Raw genomic sequence first — 16,318 nt, 5'->3', positions numbered from 1 at the left:
AATTTGAATTCAATAAAAATCTGGAATTAAAATTCTAATGATTCAAAACTCATCTGGTTCACTAATGTCCTTTAGGGGAGGAAATCTGTCCTCCTTACCTGGTGACTCCAGACCCACAACAATGTGGTTGACTCTTAAATGCCCTTTGTAACAAACCGCTACAAAATCACAAATGAATCCGGATGGACCACCCAGCATCGACCGGCAACGGAAATCGCAGCCCTGTCCACCCTGCAAAGTCCTCCTTACTAACATCTGGGGGCTAGCTGTCTCAGGTTAGTCAAGCAACAGGCTTGACTAGAGCTTGACCATCAGCAGTCATCCTCACAGAATCATTCCTTTCAGGTAATGTCCCAAACTCCAGCATCATCATCCCTGGGTATGTCCTGTTCCACCAGCAGGACAGACCCAGCAGAGGTGGCGGTACAGTGGTATAGCTTTGGGAGGGAGTTGCCCTGGGAGTCCTCAACATCGACTCATGGAGTCCCACAAAGTCTCAAGGCATCAAGTCATGGGCAAGGAAACCTCACGCTGATTACCACATACTGCCTCAGCTGATGAATCAGTACTACTCCACATTGAACATCAATTGGAGGAGGCACTGAGGGTGGCAAGGGCACAGAATGTACTCTGGGTGGGGTACTTCAATGTCCATCAAAGGGTGGCTCGGTAGCGCCATTAGTGACCGCACTGGCTGAGTCCTAAAGGACATAGCTGCCAAATGGGTCTGCAGCAGGTGGTGAGGGAACCAACAAGAGGGAAAAACATAGTTGACCTCATCCTCACCAACTTGACTGCATCTGTTCATGACAGTTTCGGTAGGAGTGACCACCGCACAGTTCTTGGGGAGACAAACTCCCATCTTCACACTGAAAATACCCTCCAATGTGTTATGTGGCACTACCGCCTTGCTAAATGGGATAGATTTCAAACAGATTGAGCAACTCAGGACTGGGCATCCATGAGGTGTTGTGGACCAGCAGCAGCAGAACTGTACTCGAACACAATCTGTAACCTCATGGCCCGACATATCCCCCACTCTACCATTACCATCAAGCCAGGGGATCAACCCTGGTTCAATGAAGAGTGCAGAAGGGCATGCCCAGAGCAGCACCAGGCATTCCTAAAAATGAGGTGTCAACCTGGTGAAGCTAGAACACACAACTATCTGTGTGCCAAATAGCATAAGCAGCAAGTGATAGAAAGAGCTAAATAATCCCTCAACCAACAGATCAGATCTAAGCAATGCAGTCCTGCCACATCCAGTTGTGAATGGTGGTGGATAATTAAACAACTCACTGGAGGAGGCTCCACAAATATCTTCATCCTCAATGATGGAGGAGCCCAGCACAGCAGTGCAAAAGATAAGGCTGAAGCATTCGCAACAATCTTCAGCCAGAAGCGCCGAGTGGATGATCCATCTCGGCCTCCTCTGGAGGTCCCCAGCATCACAGATGCCGGTCTTTAACCAATTCGATTCACTCCACGTGGTGTCAAAAAACTGGCTGAAGGCACTGGACTGTGCAAAGGCTATTGGCCCTGACAACATTCCAGCAATAGTACTGAAGACTTGTGCTCCAGAACTTGCCGTGCCCCTAGCCAAGCTGTTTGAGTACAGCTACAACACTTGCATCTATCCAGCTATGTGGAAAATTGCCTAGGTATGTCTACACACAAAGCAGGACAAATCCAACCTGGCCAACTACAGCCCCATCAATCTACTCCCAATCATCAGTAAAATAATGGAAGGGGTCATCATCAGTGCTATCAAGTAGCATTTGCTTAGCATTAACCTGCTCACTGATGCCCAGTTGGGTTCTGCCAGGGCCACTCAGCTCCTGACCTCATTACAGCCTTGGTTTAACATGGACAAAAAAGAGTTGAACTCCTGAGGTGAGGTGAGAGCGACTGCCCTTGACATAAAGGCTGTATTTGACCGAGTGTGGCATCAAGGAGCCCTAACAAAACTGGAGTCAGTGGGAATCAGGGGGAAAACTCTGCACTGGTTCGAGTCATAGCTAGCACAAAAACAGATGGCTGTAGTTGTTGGAGGTCAATCATCTCAGCTCCAGAACATCATAGCAGGAGTTCCTCAGGATAGTGTCCTAGGCCCAGCTATCTTCAGCTGCTTCATGAATGAATTTCCTTCCATCACAAGGTCAGAAGTGGGCATGTTTGCTGATGATTGCGCAATGCTCAGCACCATTTGCGACTCTTCAGATACTGAAGCAGTCCCTGTCCAAATGCAGCAAGACCTGGACAATATCCAGGCTTGCGCTGACAAGTGGCAAATAACAAGTAACATTTGCGCCACACAAGTGTCAGGTAATAACCATCTCCAGCAAGAGAGTCTAACCATCACCCCTTGATGTTCAATGGCATTACCATCACTGAATCCCCCACTCCAGGGGGTTACCATTGACCAGAAACTGAACTGGGATAGTCATATAAATACTGTGGCTACAAAAGCCGGTCAGAGGCTAGGAATCCTGCAGCGAGAAACTTAGCTCCTGACTCTCCAAAGCCTGTCCACCATCTATAAGTCAGGATGGAATACTCCCCACTTGCCTAGATGAGTGCAGCTCCCATAACACGCAAGAAGCTGGGTTCCATCCAGGACAAACCAGTCCGCTTGATTGGCACTACATCCACAAACAATCACTCACTCCACCATCGACGCACATCAGTAGCAGTGTGTCCCGTCTACAAGATGCACTGCAGGGATTCACCAAGGCTCCTCAGACAGCACCTTCCAAACCCACAACCGCTGCCTCCTAGGAGAAGGGCAGCAGATAGATGGGAACACAACCACCTGGAAGCTCCCCCTCCAAGTCACTCACCATCCTGACTTGGAAATATATCATCGTTCCTTCACTGTCACTGGACCAAAACCCTGGAACTCCCTTCCGAGCAGCACTGTGGGTGTACCTACACCACATGGACTGCAGCAGTTGAAGGCAGCAGCTCACCACCATGTTCTTAAGGGCAACTAGGGATGGGCAATAAATACTGGCACAGCCAGCAAAGCCCACATCCTATGGATGAATAAATAAAAAACACTATAGGAAGGATGTGATTGCACTGGAGAGGGTGCAGAGGAGATTCATCAGGATGTTGCCTGGGCTGGGTTTTCAGCTATGAGGAGAGACTGTATAGGCCGGGTTATTTTCCTCAGAGCAGAGAAGGCTGAGAGGGGACCTGATAGAGGTATACAAAATTATGAGGGGCATAGATAGGAAGAAACTTTTCCCCTTAGCGGAGGTGTCTATAAACGAGGGCATATATTTAAGATAAGGGGCAGGAGATTTAGAGGGGATTTGCGGAAAATATTTTTCGCCCAGGGGGTGGTTTGAATCTAGAACACACTGCCTGAGCAGGTTGCAGAGGCAGGAACCCTCACAACATTAAGTAGGATTTAGATGAGCCTTGAAACGCGATAGCATAGAGGGCTACAGGCCAAATGCTGAAAAATGGGATTTGAATAGATAGGTGCTTGATGGCCGGCATGGCCATGATGGGCCAAAGGGCCTGTTTCTGTGCTGTATAACCCTATGATCTGAATACCCGTTTGATCAGTAATAGCTTTTCACTATCACATATGGAAGAATGGGAGAAAAAGGAAATAGTGACATAAGAACATACGAAGTAGGAGCACGAGGAGACCTTCAAGCCCCTGTCATTCAATAAAATCATAGTTGATATAATACTCGAACTCTACCGTCCCACATTATTCCCGTATCCTTCGATTCCTTTAGTCTCAAAAAAAAATCACTGTCTTCAATATTCTCAACAATTGAGCATTCAGAGTTCTCGGGTAGAGAATTATAAAGATTCACACCCTTTGTGTAAAAAAAATTCCCTTTACCTCAGTTTAAAATAGCTGACCCTTTGGTCCAGATCTTCAGGTTTCCAGATAGTTGAGAACAGATGTACCCAAAGATGCACCATGGGACCCACTGGTAGTTGCAATGCAATGACTCCATGGGAATTGGCCCCAAAGTTTGAACTTAAGACTCCAAGTTAGAATTGGTGTCAGGAAGATATAATCTTATTGGAATTTATTGTAAAATAGTGGTATCTGTGTTTAAATGTGTCTGTGAGAGCCTTAATTGGATTAAAGGCAATTGGTCTGAAGGCTCTGATGTAAACATGGGGGAAGTTTAGAATATAACGTGTAAAAGGACATTTGCATTTTTAAATAAACCAGATTAGATTGTTTTCAAAAGAGGGAGTGAAACATTACACCTAGCCAGGTGAAGTTAAGAAAGTGTGTTTATTTTTCCCAAAGATTACTGGTAAAATTAGTACTATGATAAATTTTTATGATCAGGGAGGCAAAGTCCAAAGACATAGTGAAACAATGGGTATTTGCATTCAAAGGGGAAGCTATGTATAATGGCTGTGCGTAAGAGTAGGCATTTTAGGATCTAACAAGTGTGAAAAGCCTTCAGCATCTACGCCTCAAACTGCTATTTTCAAAGAGCTGAAGTTAAAAAAACTCACTTTGAATTCAACCGGTTCAGAATATCATGTCTCACATTACCTGGGTCTTTTAAAATATGTGTGTCTTACTGTTGCCTTAACAAAAATGTAACTGGGAGTCAGATTAAGTAGGGTATTTAGAAGTTATCGTGGTAGTAATTTGTAGATCTATGTATTTAAAATAATTTCTCTTATTACCCACTTACTTTACTCACCATACCCCCTTACCTTTTCTCTGTCATTGTTTTCAAAGCATCTTTGGGGCATTTAATTTCTACTTATCAGAATACGGCAGCGAGTGCTATAAAAAGAGGAAGCAGTTTCTATGTGGCTTCTCTGTGCTGCTCCCTACAAGGTTTGCTACTGGATTGGATTAGAAGGATCCTCTATCAGAAGGTCACTCAGAAAAATTACTGCAAGGTAAGTGTGCATTATTTTGTCTGATCAAGATCAGAAATAAGGTTTCTGATCCTGATCGGAAAATCTAGGTCTTTACCCTAAGACAGTGGCCTTGATTTCCAGACTGTGCAGCTTAGGAAACATCCTCACCAAGTTGGTAATTTACTTTCTGGGTAAGTCACTGAATTTCATCCCTTCAAAAATTAGGCTTCATAATTTCCAACTCAAAAAAGCTACCCTTGATCTGTTCATCCTCCTTTTGTCGTACTGCCTAACTTCTACTCTTACTTGTTGTCCAAGGACTGACATGTCCCAGTTTTGTTTCAATTTCTTCAGTCTAGTTTCTGTTCTGCCCAAAGCAGAAAACACCCTGCAGTGATTTGAAACCTTTTTCTATAATAAATTATAACTGCAGTTATTATAACTGCAAATTGTTCTTGTTCAGCAGCAATACCCTCAAGCAACCAGCTCCTAAAGATACTCATGAGTTTTTAAGAATTCATTCATGGGATGTGGGCGTCGCTGGCTAGGCCAGCATTTACTGCCCATCCCTAATTGCCCTCAAGAAGGTGTGGGTGAGCTAGCTGCCTTCTTGAACCACTGCAGACCATGTGGTATAGGTATCTCCACAGTGCTGATAGGGAGTATTTTGTTTTGTACCTTGGGTAAAAGGAGATGGATTTGATGGTACACTGTGTGGATTGGTTCTAATATGACTGGAAGCAGCTATTGGCTTTGTGATTTACATCTACTTATTTACTGTGCAATGAGGAATCAATACATTAAACAGACATCCGGTGGCCATTACAGGTGCTATATAAATCAAAGTCTTTAATTTCTCTAAAGCTCCTTATTTTCTGATTTTGGATTATGAATGATTATATCTGGATGGTGTGCACTGCACAGAAGAACCATGCTTTAAATGAATTTGTTTCAGAGCTTGAATATGTCAATCAAACATATTTCACAGAATCACAGTGCAGAAGAGGTCCTTCGGCCCATCGGCCCATCGAGTCTGCACCGACACATGAGAAACACCTGATCTACCTACCTAATCCCATTTACCAGCACTTGGCCCATAGCCTTGAATGTTACGACTTGTCAAGTGCTCATCCTGGTACTTTTTAAAGGATGTGAGGCAACCCACTTCCACCCAGGCAGTGCATTCCAGACCGTCACCCCCCCCACGGTAAAAAAGTTTTTCCTCACATTCCCCCTAAACCTCCTGCCCCTCAACTTGAACTTATGCCCCTTTGTGGCTGACCCTTCAACTAAGGGGGACAGCTGCTCCCTATCCACCCTGTCCATGCCCCTCAATCTTGTACATCTCGATCAGGTCGCCCCTCAGTCTTATCTGCTCCAACGAAAACAAACCAAGTCTATCCAACCTCTCTTCATAACTTAAATGTTTCATCCCAGGCAAAATCCTGGTGAATCTCCTCTGCACCCCCTCCAGTGCAATCACATCCTTCCTATAATGTGGTCACCAGAACTGCACACAGTACTCCAGCTGTGGCCTCAGCAAGCTTCTATACAACTCCAACATGACCTCCCTACTTTTGTAATCTATGCCTCGATTGATAAAGGCATCTGTCCCATATGCCTTTTTCACCACCCCACTAATGTGCCCCTCCGCCTTCAGAGATCTATGGACACACACGCCAAGGTCCCTTTGTTCCTCAGAACCTCCTAGTGTCATGCTGTTCATTAAATACTTCTTTGTCAAATTACTCCTTCCAAAGTGTATCACCTCACACTTTTCAGGGTTAAATTCCATCTGCCACTTATCTGCCCATTTGACCATCCCGTCTATATCTTCCTGCAGCCCAAGACACTCAACTTCGCTGTTAACCACCTGGCCAATCTTTGTGTCATCTGCAAACTTACTAATTCTATCCCCCACTTAGTCATCTATGTCGTTTATATAAATGATAAATAATAGGGGACCGAGCACAGATCCCTGTGGTATGCCACTGGACAATGGCTTCTAGTCACTAAAGCACCCTTCTGTCATCACTCTCTGCCTCCTACAACTAAGCTAATTTGAATCCACCTTATCAAATTACCCTATATCCCATGTGCATTTGCCTTCTTTATAAGTCTCCCATGTGGGACCTTGTCAAAGGCTTTGCTGAAATCCACATAAACTACATCAATCGCACTACCCTCATCTACACACCTGGTCATCTCCTCAAAAAATTCAGTCAAATTTGTTAGGTATGACCTCCCTCTGACAAAGCCATGCTGACTATCCCTGATCAAATCTTGCCTCTCCAAGTGGAGATAGATACTCTCCTTCAGCATTTTCTCCAATAGTTTCCCTACCACTGACGTGAGACTGTAGTTTCCTGGCTTATCTCTACAACCCTTCTTAAATAGCTGTTCTCCAGTCCTCTGGCACCTCCCCCGTAGCCAGAAAGGAATTAAAAATTTGGGCCAGAGCCCCTTCGATCTCCTCCCTTAGCAGTGTGGGACACAAATCATCCAGACCTGGAGATTTGTCCACTTTTAAGCCTGCCAACACCTCCAATATCTTGTCACTACCTATATCAATTTGCTTAAGAACCTCGTAGTCTCTCTCCCTGAGTTCGATACCTTCATCCTCATTCTCTTGGGTGAAGACGGATGTGAAGTATTCATTCAACACTCTAGCGATGTCTCACCCATAGATTGCCCCCTTGGTCCTTTATGGGCCCTACTCTTTCCCTGGTTATCCTCTTCCCATAAATCAAGCTTGTTTTAACTTTAAATTAAATTGTATGAATATAATGTATATTAAAAAAAATCCCAATCTTTTTGGATTTTACCTGGACAAACTCCTTTTTGATCATGTCAAACTTGCATTTTTCATGTACAGCTCTAGCTGTGTTTGTTCTGTCAAAAGGTTCTGCAATGTCAAAAACAGACACTAAGTTAAAGACAATGCTAATTTTCACTATTTTACACAAGTACCTTGGCAAAGACAGATATAAAACAAATGACCTAGAAGATACTCTTACTCCTCTGAAATGCAGGACTTTCTTGTTGCATACTGCATGGCGAATCTTACAAAATCGTTGTATTATTAAGTCAAAAACTTTAGTAACAGCTCAGGTTTGTTCTACAAGTGCAAACACTTAAATGTAGTTTGCTTGAGCAGCTGTAGCGGAAAAGCCATTCTAGGACATTCACTCATATTCGTAGGCTAATAGCACTCTTCTATTTAGGATTGAAAGTCCCACATTTTGGAAAAGCTAAATGCTGAGGATGGCAGAAATCTGAAATAAAAACAAAAAATACTGAAATAATCAGCAGGTCTGTCAGCAACTGTGAAAAGAGAAACAGTTAATGCTTCAGGTCGATGAACATCCATTGACTTTTAATTTATAAACAAGTGTAAATAAGGCAAACATAATCCTTAATGTCAGATTTCCACAAACTTTGTCGACGCTAATGTCACTTTCAGAAAATGTATGAACAGGTTTCAGCAGAATCCCTAAATCAGGACATCTTTACCTGCTGGGCATTTCAGCCTTGGCTCTCATGGCCTTGGAAAGAAAACAGAATGGACAAAGATGACATGAGCTTTGCTGCTACCACGAGCTGTGTGTAGCTAAGCCCTTTTAGAACAAACCAAGGTTTCCTGCAGACATCCAAGATCTAGCCATTGGCACAGCTGGATATGATCATCACCTGATGTGACTTCTCTAAACAACATTCTCAACACGCACAGTGCTGACTGTAATACAGGTCACTCCTTGGCTCGAGCGAGGGTTAGGATGCAACCCCTGAAGATTTTCATTCAAAGCAGAAATGCCATCGTCATATCAATATCAGCAATAATGCCTACCCAGATAAAAACCAACAGCTCCTTGTCTCGATCAAACAGACGCTCTTCGAAATTTCCACAGTGTAGAAACGAAATGGAATGACCGCACTCTCAACAGCTGAGGAACAAGAGTGGAAAAAGGCTTGCTGTTTCGAGGCTAATATCACTGCAATGAAGCCAGTCGTTGAAGCCAAGCAGTCTGCTCTCATTAATTATGAGAGAGGTCTGGGCAAGGAGACAATGCACTAAGAGCCACTCAAAGTAAAGTCCAACAGACTGCTAGGCAGGATGTCAATGACTACTTTGCCAGAAGATCCAGAAGTACTTCGACACAAGGAATGCTTGGGTCATATATAAAATGGATCAACAAGGCAATATGGTCAGCAAAGAAAAAAGCTCTATTGAAGAGGGACACGGGAGGTCATCACTAACTGCAGTAAACAGTTGGAGAGATGAGTGGAACACTACCTTGAGTTATACCCTAGGGAGAGCACCAAGGAAGCTCTAGACACCATAAAAAGCCTGTCATGACAGAGCTAGGTATCAAACCCACAGTGGAGGAACTTAGCAAAGCTATTGACTCGCTTGCCATGAGCAAAGCTCCAGGTGCTAATACTATATAGCCTGAACTCATCAAGCATAGGAAAGCAGCACTCCTGCAGCATCTACACAAATTTTAGTCTCTGCCGAAAGGAGGGGCAGTGCCCCAGGATGTGTGTGATGCAAAGATATTGTACGAGATGCTGGATGAGAACAAGGGCGACCTTGCCAATTGCAGTGACTATCAAAGCATCTCCCTGCTGGGAATTGTGGGGAATGTATTTGCCTGTGCTATCCTTGTCAGACTGCTGATCTTGGCTAAAATCATCTACCCCAAATCCCAGTGTGGTTTCAGAACTGGAAGATCTACAATTGGCATGGCCTTCTCAGTCCAGCAGTTGCAAGAGAAATGCCATGAACAAAGGAGACCACTATATGATGCTTCATCAATCTCACCAAGGCATTTGACCATGTGAGCAGAGATGGTCTATTTAAGCAGCTGGAGAAAATTGGCTGCCCATCGAAGCTGCTAAACGTAATTTCTTCTTTTCATGAGGACATGATGGGTAAGGTCAGCTATGACTGGGCAACATCCGGAACCCTTTTGACATCTGTAGTGCGGTCAAACATGGTTGTGTCCTGGCACTGACACACTCGCATATTCTTCCTTTTGCTGTCATATGCCTTCAGAGGGTGTCCACCTACATACCAGAACTGATAGAAAGCTGTTTGACCTTGCTCGCCTGAGATCCAAGACAAAGGTGAGCCAAGGCCTCATCAAAGAGTTCCTCCTCGCTGATGATGATGCGCCTACATTCTACACTGAAGAATACCTTCAGTGGCAAAGGGCAAACTCCCTCATGTCTGTAGAGTCTGGTTTGGCCATCAGCATCAGGAAGACAAATGCCACTATCCAGGATGTTGCTATAGTTTCATTTAGCAGCATTGACAATGTGATGCAGGAGGTTGTTGAAAGGCTCCACAGTCACCAGCAATCTGCCACTTGATGCTGAAACCAACACACGCACTGCAAAAGCAGCAGCTGTTATGTCCAAGCTGACTAAGAGCTTGTGTAACACAGAACCTGAGAACACTAAGCTGTGCGTCTACCAAGCCTGCATTCTCAGTGCACTCCTCTACAGTGGTGAGACCTGGACAACATATGTCAGGCAAGAGAACAGGCTGAACAGTTTCCACCTTTGCTGTCTCAGATATATTCCAAGCATCTCTTATCGAGACAATGTCACCAACTCAGAGGTCCAGGAGTGTAATTCCATCAGCATACACTCATTGCTAAGCCAACAATGCCTGAGCTGGCTCGGCCACCTTCATCGGATGAATGATGGTCATCTGCCCAAAGACCTTCTGTACGGTGAATTGATCACTTGGTCACGACCCCGAGTGTCCATACCTCTGCTATAAGGACATCTGCAAGTGAGATATAAAGATGGTGGACATTGGTCCTGAAAACTAGGAGACAGTTGCTGACAGCTGAGACCTCTGGAGGCTGACTGTTTGGAAGGCCATTGCAAAAGGCGAACAGAAATGAAAAGCTCAGCTAGTCAAGAAGAGGGCCCTGAGAAAACAGAGGCCAGGGAACTGTGCACATTCTCAGCCCACTGCCTTCCCCTGCATCAAATGAGACAGAGACTGCCATGCCAGAGGGGGCTCTTGAGTCACACTAAAACAGAGTTGGCCATCACAGTGCAAACCATTATCTTAAACAGAAGACTGCTATTATGAACGGATTTTCTGGATTTTGAGGAGACCTACATCATATATTCCTGACATACATTGGCTCCCAGTCAAGTAATGGCTTGGATTTAAAGTTCACATCCTCTTTTTCAAATCCCTTCATGACACTGACCTGCCCTTGCTTTCTGTAATCCCCTCCAGCCCCACATCCCTCTGAAACACCTACACCTTTTGAGCATCCCCAGTTTTAATTGCTTCATTATTGGTTACCCTTGCCATCAGCTGCCTACATCTTAATCTCCCCATTTCCCTTATTAAAACTTTCTGCCTCTCCTGTAAGACAGATCTTAAAACCTATCTATTTAACTAAACTTTTGGCCCTAATATTGCCTTTGTGGCTCGCTGTCAAACTTTGCTTTATATTGCTTCTGTGAAGCCCTTTGGTTCGGTTTATTATTTAAAGATACTATATAAGTACTATAAGTTGTTATTAAAACCAACTTTGAGCAAGCTTTGAGTTACTCATCCTAATAATATATCCCTTTCTGCGACTATTAATTTTTGTCTGATCCACTCTCCTGTGAAGTGCCTTGGGACATTTTACTGCTTTAAACCGAACCAAAGGGCTTCACAGAAGCAATATAAAGCAAAGTTTGACAGCGAGCCACAAAGGCAATATTAGGGCCAAAAGTTTAGTTAAATAGATAGGTTTTAAGATCTGTCTTACAGGAGAGGCAGCAAGTTTTAATAAGGGAAATGGGGAGATTAAGATGTAGGCAGCTGATGGCAAGGGTAACCAATAATGGAGCAATTAAAACTGGGGATGTTCAAAAGTTGTAGGTGTTTCAGAGGGATGTGGGGCTGGAGGGGATTACAGAAAGCAAGGGCAGGTCAGTGTCATGAAGGGATTTGAAAAAGAGGATGTGAACTTTAAATCCAAGCCATTACTTGACTGGGAGCCAATGTATGTCAGGAATATATGATGTAGGTCTCCTCAAAATCCAGAAAATCTGTTCATAATAGCAGTCTTCTGTTTAAGATAATGGTTAAATATAGCCAAATTGTTATTATGAATTCGGGTCTGGACAAGTATCTACTGGGCTCAGGTGGCATCAGTCATTTATGTGATCTTGTTGCTTGATTATTTACAGAAAATAATTTCCACTGCTTATACTGTAGTAGAACCCAGGTATTTAACAAGGAAACTCCATTGGGATTGGGGCCTTGCTCTATGACTTACATGTGTACTCATTTAATCTCTTACTAGACAGGCCTAGTTAACACTAGGTGAGGCATCATTTGGTTCAGTTTGTAAGTGCTTTAACAGTGGACAAAACAAAATATTGCATATGACAACTTTCACTTGGTAGCAGAAATAAGTTTTATATTCTCAGATTACACCAAATATAAAGCATACACATATGCAAGCTCCTTTAAAAGGGGGTTTTAACTTAACAGAGGTTTTCTCTGCTATCTGTCCAGCCAAGGACGCAGAGGCGATTTTCCCCTTGCGGATTTTCTGCTGCATTCTAACTTCCAGTTGAAAACCTCTTTTTAAAAAGTCTAACTTTAAAGGCACGCAGAGATCACAGAAATATGTCAAAACCAAGGTGCTCGTGTCTCTAACATACACATTTGTTGGTAACACTTAGCTAGTTTTTGGGAACTCTTGAAAATGTCACCCCACCCAGCATTTTAAAACAGCTTTCAATTGCAATTAGGTTAGCAACTCAGCATGGGACAATCTAAAGCAGGCAACCACTCTAGGCAAACATCTCAAAATAGCAGAGCATTCAGCATCAAAACAATAGGAACATAGGATCAGGAGTAAGCCATTTGGCCAATCGAGCCTGCTCCGCCATTCAATTAGATCATGGTTGATCATCTACCCCAATGCCATTTTCCCTGGACTAACTCCATTTCTTTGATGTCATTAGTCACCAGAAATCTATTTCAGTCTTGAACGTACCTAATGATTGAGCTTCCACAGCCCTCTGGGGCAAAGTGAAGAAATTCCTCCTTATCTCAGCATTCTAAGATTACGTCTCCTGGTTTAGGCTCACCAGCCTGGGGAAACATCTTATTTACAACCACCCAGTCACGCCCTGTAAGAATTTTGTAAGTTTCAATGAGGTCACCCCTCATTCTTCGAAATTCTAGGAATACAGACCCAGTCTCCTCAATCTCCTCATAAAACAATCCTGCCATCCCAGGGGGTTAATGTAGTCAACCTCTGTTGACTCTCTCTATGGCAAGTATATCTTTCTTTAGATAAGGAGACCCAAAACTGTGCACAATATTCCAGATGAGGTCTCACTAAGGCTGTTTTTAGCTGCAGCAAGACATCTTTAATCCTGTACTCAAATTCCCTCGTGATGAAGGCCAACATACCATTTGCCTTCCTGCATGCTAGCTTTTAGCAACTCATGAACAAGAACACCAAGGTCCCTTTGAACACTTGCACTTCCCAGCCTCTCGCCATTGAAGAGATATTCTGCCTTTCTGCCGAAGTGAATAACTTCAGACTTATTCACATTATATTCCATCTGCCATGTTCCAGCCTATTCAAATCCTCTTGAAGCCTCTTTGCATCCTTCTCACAACTTATGTTCCCATCCATTTGGTGTCATTAGCAAATATGGAAATATTATAATTGGTCCTCACAAGTCCCATATATAGATTGTGAACAGGGGAACATCATCAACCCGACTTCCTCATGGACGGGCTTTGCTGAATCTATTTCTGAGACCAAAAAATTAGTAGCCCGCATCTGGGCTCCCCAACCAATTGGGGGTGGACATAATGGCTTGTCCGTTCAGTCAAGGGAAAGATTTCCAATTAAAGGGACCATGCTATGGGTTACAAGGGCTCACCAGAACTGGAAGTTTTGAGGCTGCAGCAACCACAGTAATGGAGAGGAGACCTGCAAAGGCTGCTCCCAAGGGTTCTCACTTGCTAGGATGTCCTACTATGGGATCCGAGGGACTGCAGTCCCAAGGACAGGAGGAAGAAGACACCTTGTCCAACCAAGCACACATGGATGAAAGTAGCCATGGAAGTCCATGTACAAGATGCACTGCTGTAATTCACCAAGCCCCATCAATAACATCTTCCAAACCCACAATCTCTACCATCTAGAAGCACAAGGACAACTGACACACAGGAGCACCACCACCTGCATGCTCCTCTCCAAGCTATACACAATCCTAACGTGGAACTATATCCCTGATCCAACACTTTTGCTGGCTCCAAATCCTAAAACTGGCTTCCTAAGAGCACTGTGGGTACACCTAGACCAGAAAGACTGCAGCCGTTCAAGAAAATGACTTACCACCAGCTTCTCAAAGGCAATTAAGGACCGACAGAAAACACTGGCCTTGCAATGCTTACATCTCATGAAAGAATAGAAAAAGGCAGCAGCAGGAGTGTGCTCCCTCCAATCTAGGGTCAATGCACTAAGACGATCAAGGACTTCAGGAGGGCATAACAGATGAGTAGTGCACAATCTTAAATGCCAAGCCCCACACTAACTTGGTCAGCATTCTCCGGGACAGCAAACCTCAAGTCACCCTTGCAGTTATTCCTCTCTCTGAAAGCAGCTCACATTCCCATTTGAGAAACCAACACTCTCACTCCCTCTCAGCCTATTGCTCTTTTGCACCCAGACCTCGCAGTGACCCTCCACAAATGGTGTCCTACCCTCTTCTCCACACAATCAATTACAAACACACACAAATCCATGCACACCTCTCTGCTTTCTCTTTTTGCAGAAAAGAGCACACATCTTGGCGAGAGGCAGAACCATTGGATGTAGAGGGCTGGTGGAGATAGGGGCGCAATGTGTGCCCACCTGTTCCACTGAGAAAAAGACCTTGATCCAAACAGCTGTAGGTGTCTGCAGTGACCTGCTGTGAGAACCCAAGCCTCCTGAGGTACCGGTGCTCAGGCCTGTCAGGGAAGCTAATCCGCTGCTTGTAGACCCCATGTTGGGGGGCGGGGGGTCTCGTCTCTTTCCTGCTGGATCTCAGTGTCCATCTCATCTGCCTCGTGGAAGGGCATGTGCTTGAGGAAAGGCAGCTGGTAGTGATGGTGACTTCTGATCTTGCACCTCAGCAGAGGTGGAAGTTGCAACTGCATTAGCTGCACCCATTAAATATTGAAGGGTGGCAACAGGGAAGTGCAGCTCAAGCAAGTGAAATGCTAGACAGGTGAAGTGCCTTCCAAGAAGTTGGCAATCACTTGTCAAGCAGTGACAGCACTCAGGGAAGTGCTTTAAACAGCAGTCTCTCGATGCCCATGGCTGTAGCTCTTCAGTGTAACTGTCAAAGCCTTCCCAGCTTGTCAGTTCCACTGAAGAAGCTCTTCTTACTGCAATCACATCAGTGACCCTGGTGAGGCACAGATACAGCATGGAAACTGTGCATTGCGGAGAAAGAAGGAATTCATGGCTTAAAAAGGCTCTTACAAATGCCTTCTCAATTGCTTTTCCACTAGAACCACAGGGTTCCTTGCAGGATTCTGAACCCATTCTGGGGAAAGCTGAAAGAGGGAAAGGTGAAGTCAGGGATGTGACCCAACATAATTTTCCAGATCATTCCCACCCTACACTCACTGAATCTGCCTTCATCTTATTGGAAAATTCTACCCGTTTCTCTGTCAAAAGATGTTACCAAACCTGCTGAGCATTTCTAGCATTTTCAAGTGTTTTTATGGTGGGCCCAAGATGAGCAGGAATGCTCCTCTGGGGCACCCCAAATGATTCTGTTCTTTTTGAAGCCCTTTATGCATAGATCACATGCCTTTTCCAGAATCAATCTGCCAGCTGGCTCAGCATGCAATCAGGCTGATTTGCCATCGAGCTACAGCATGACACACACTTGGGAGCAGCACGCTAATGTGGCCAGAGCCTCAAAATGTCTCAGGACTGTGACAACTGCGTACCCGGTTTCCTTTAAAACCATCCCACTTGTGCGTCAGTGCTATTCATGTAAAAATAAATTGTTTCTAGATCCTAGAACCTTATACTCTTAAAGAATTAAAAAGGGAAATATTTTGAAGTTGGACAACAAGGTTACCCTTGTATTAAGCTGGAGCTAGTCACAATATCATTATCCCCCAATTCCTTAGTGCACATTATGTTCATTTTCAAATGTCTTTAACAGAATGCTTTAAGTACAGCATGTGTAGCTTGCACAGCAAATTAATTTGTGGATAGTCAGTAAGAGAGAAGATACAATAGTGAAGCTTCTGCTATAATTAAGTTGGACCCAACAGTTGCTACAATAGATAAGATTCTCATCTTAGTCAAAAAGTTTAAGACCCACTTTAGGACTTAAGCACATCATTTACATTGACATTCTAGTGTTATTCAAGGAATGCCACATTGTTGCCATC

General features: G+C 44.1%; 1 protein-coding gene across 2 annotated transcripts in view; it reads right to left on the bottom strand.

Annotated features, from left to right (window-relative positions):
* Positions 1 to 16,318, bottom strand: part of tent2 (terminal nucleotidyltransferase 2) — a 105,670-nt gene that overhangs the window by 10,027 nt on the left and 79,325 nt on the right. For both annotated transcript variants that reach the window (XR_005942857.1, XM_041186638.1), the window contains exon 14: positions 7,689 to 7,768. Coding sequence is in view for 1 of the 2 variants with exons in the window: in XM_041186638.1 (XP_041042572.1) it covers positions 7,689 to 7,768 (80 nt within the window). In the remaining variant the exon portion in view is untranslated. The remainder of the gene's footprint in view (positions 1 to 7,688; positions 7,769 to 16,318) is intronic.

Source organism: Carcharodon carcharias, chromosome 4 (genome assembly GCF_017639515.1).
Source record: "Carcharodon carcharias isolate sCarCar2 chromosome 4, sCarCar2.pri, whole genome shotgun sequence".
Lineage (NCBI taxonomy): Eukaryota > Metazoa > Chordata > Chondrichthyes > Lamniformes > Lamnidae > Carcharodon > Carcharodon carcharias.
The sequence above is the reverse complement of the archived record's forward strand: the minus strand, read 5'-3'. Positions and strand labels throughout refer to the sequence as shown.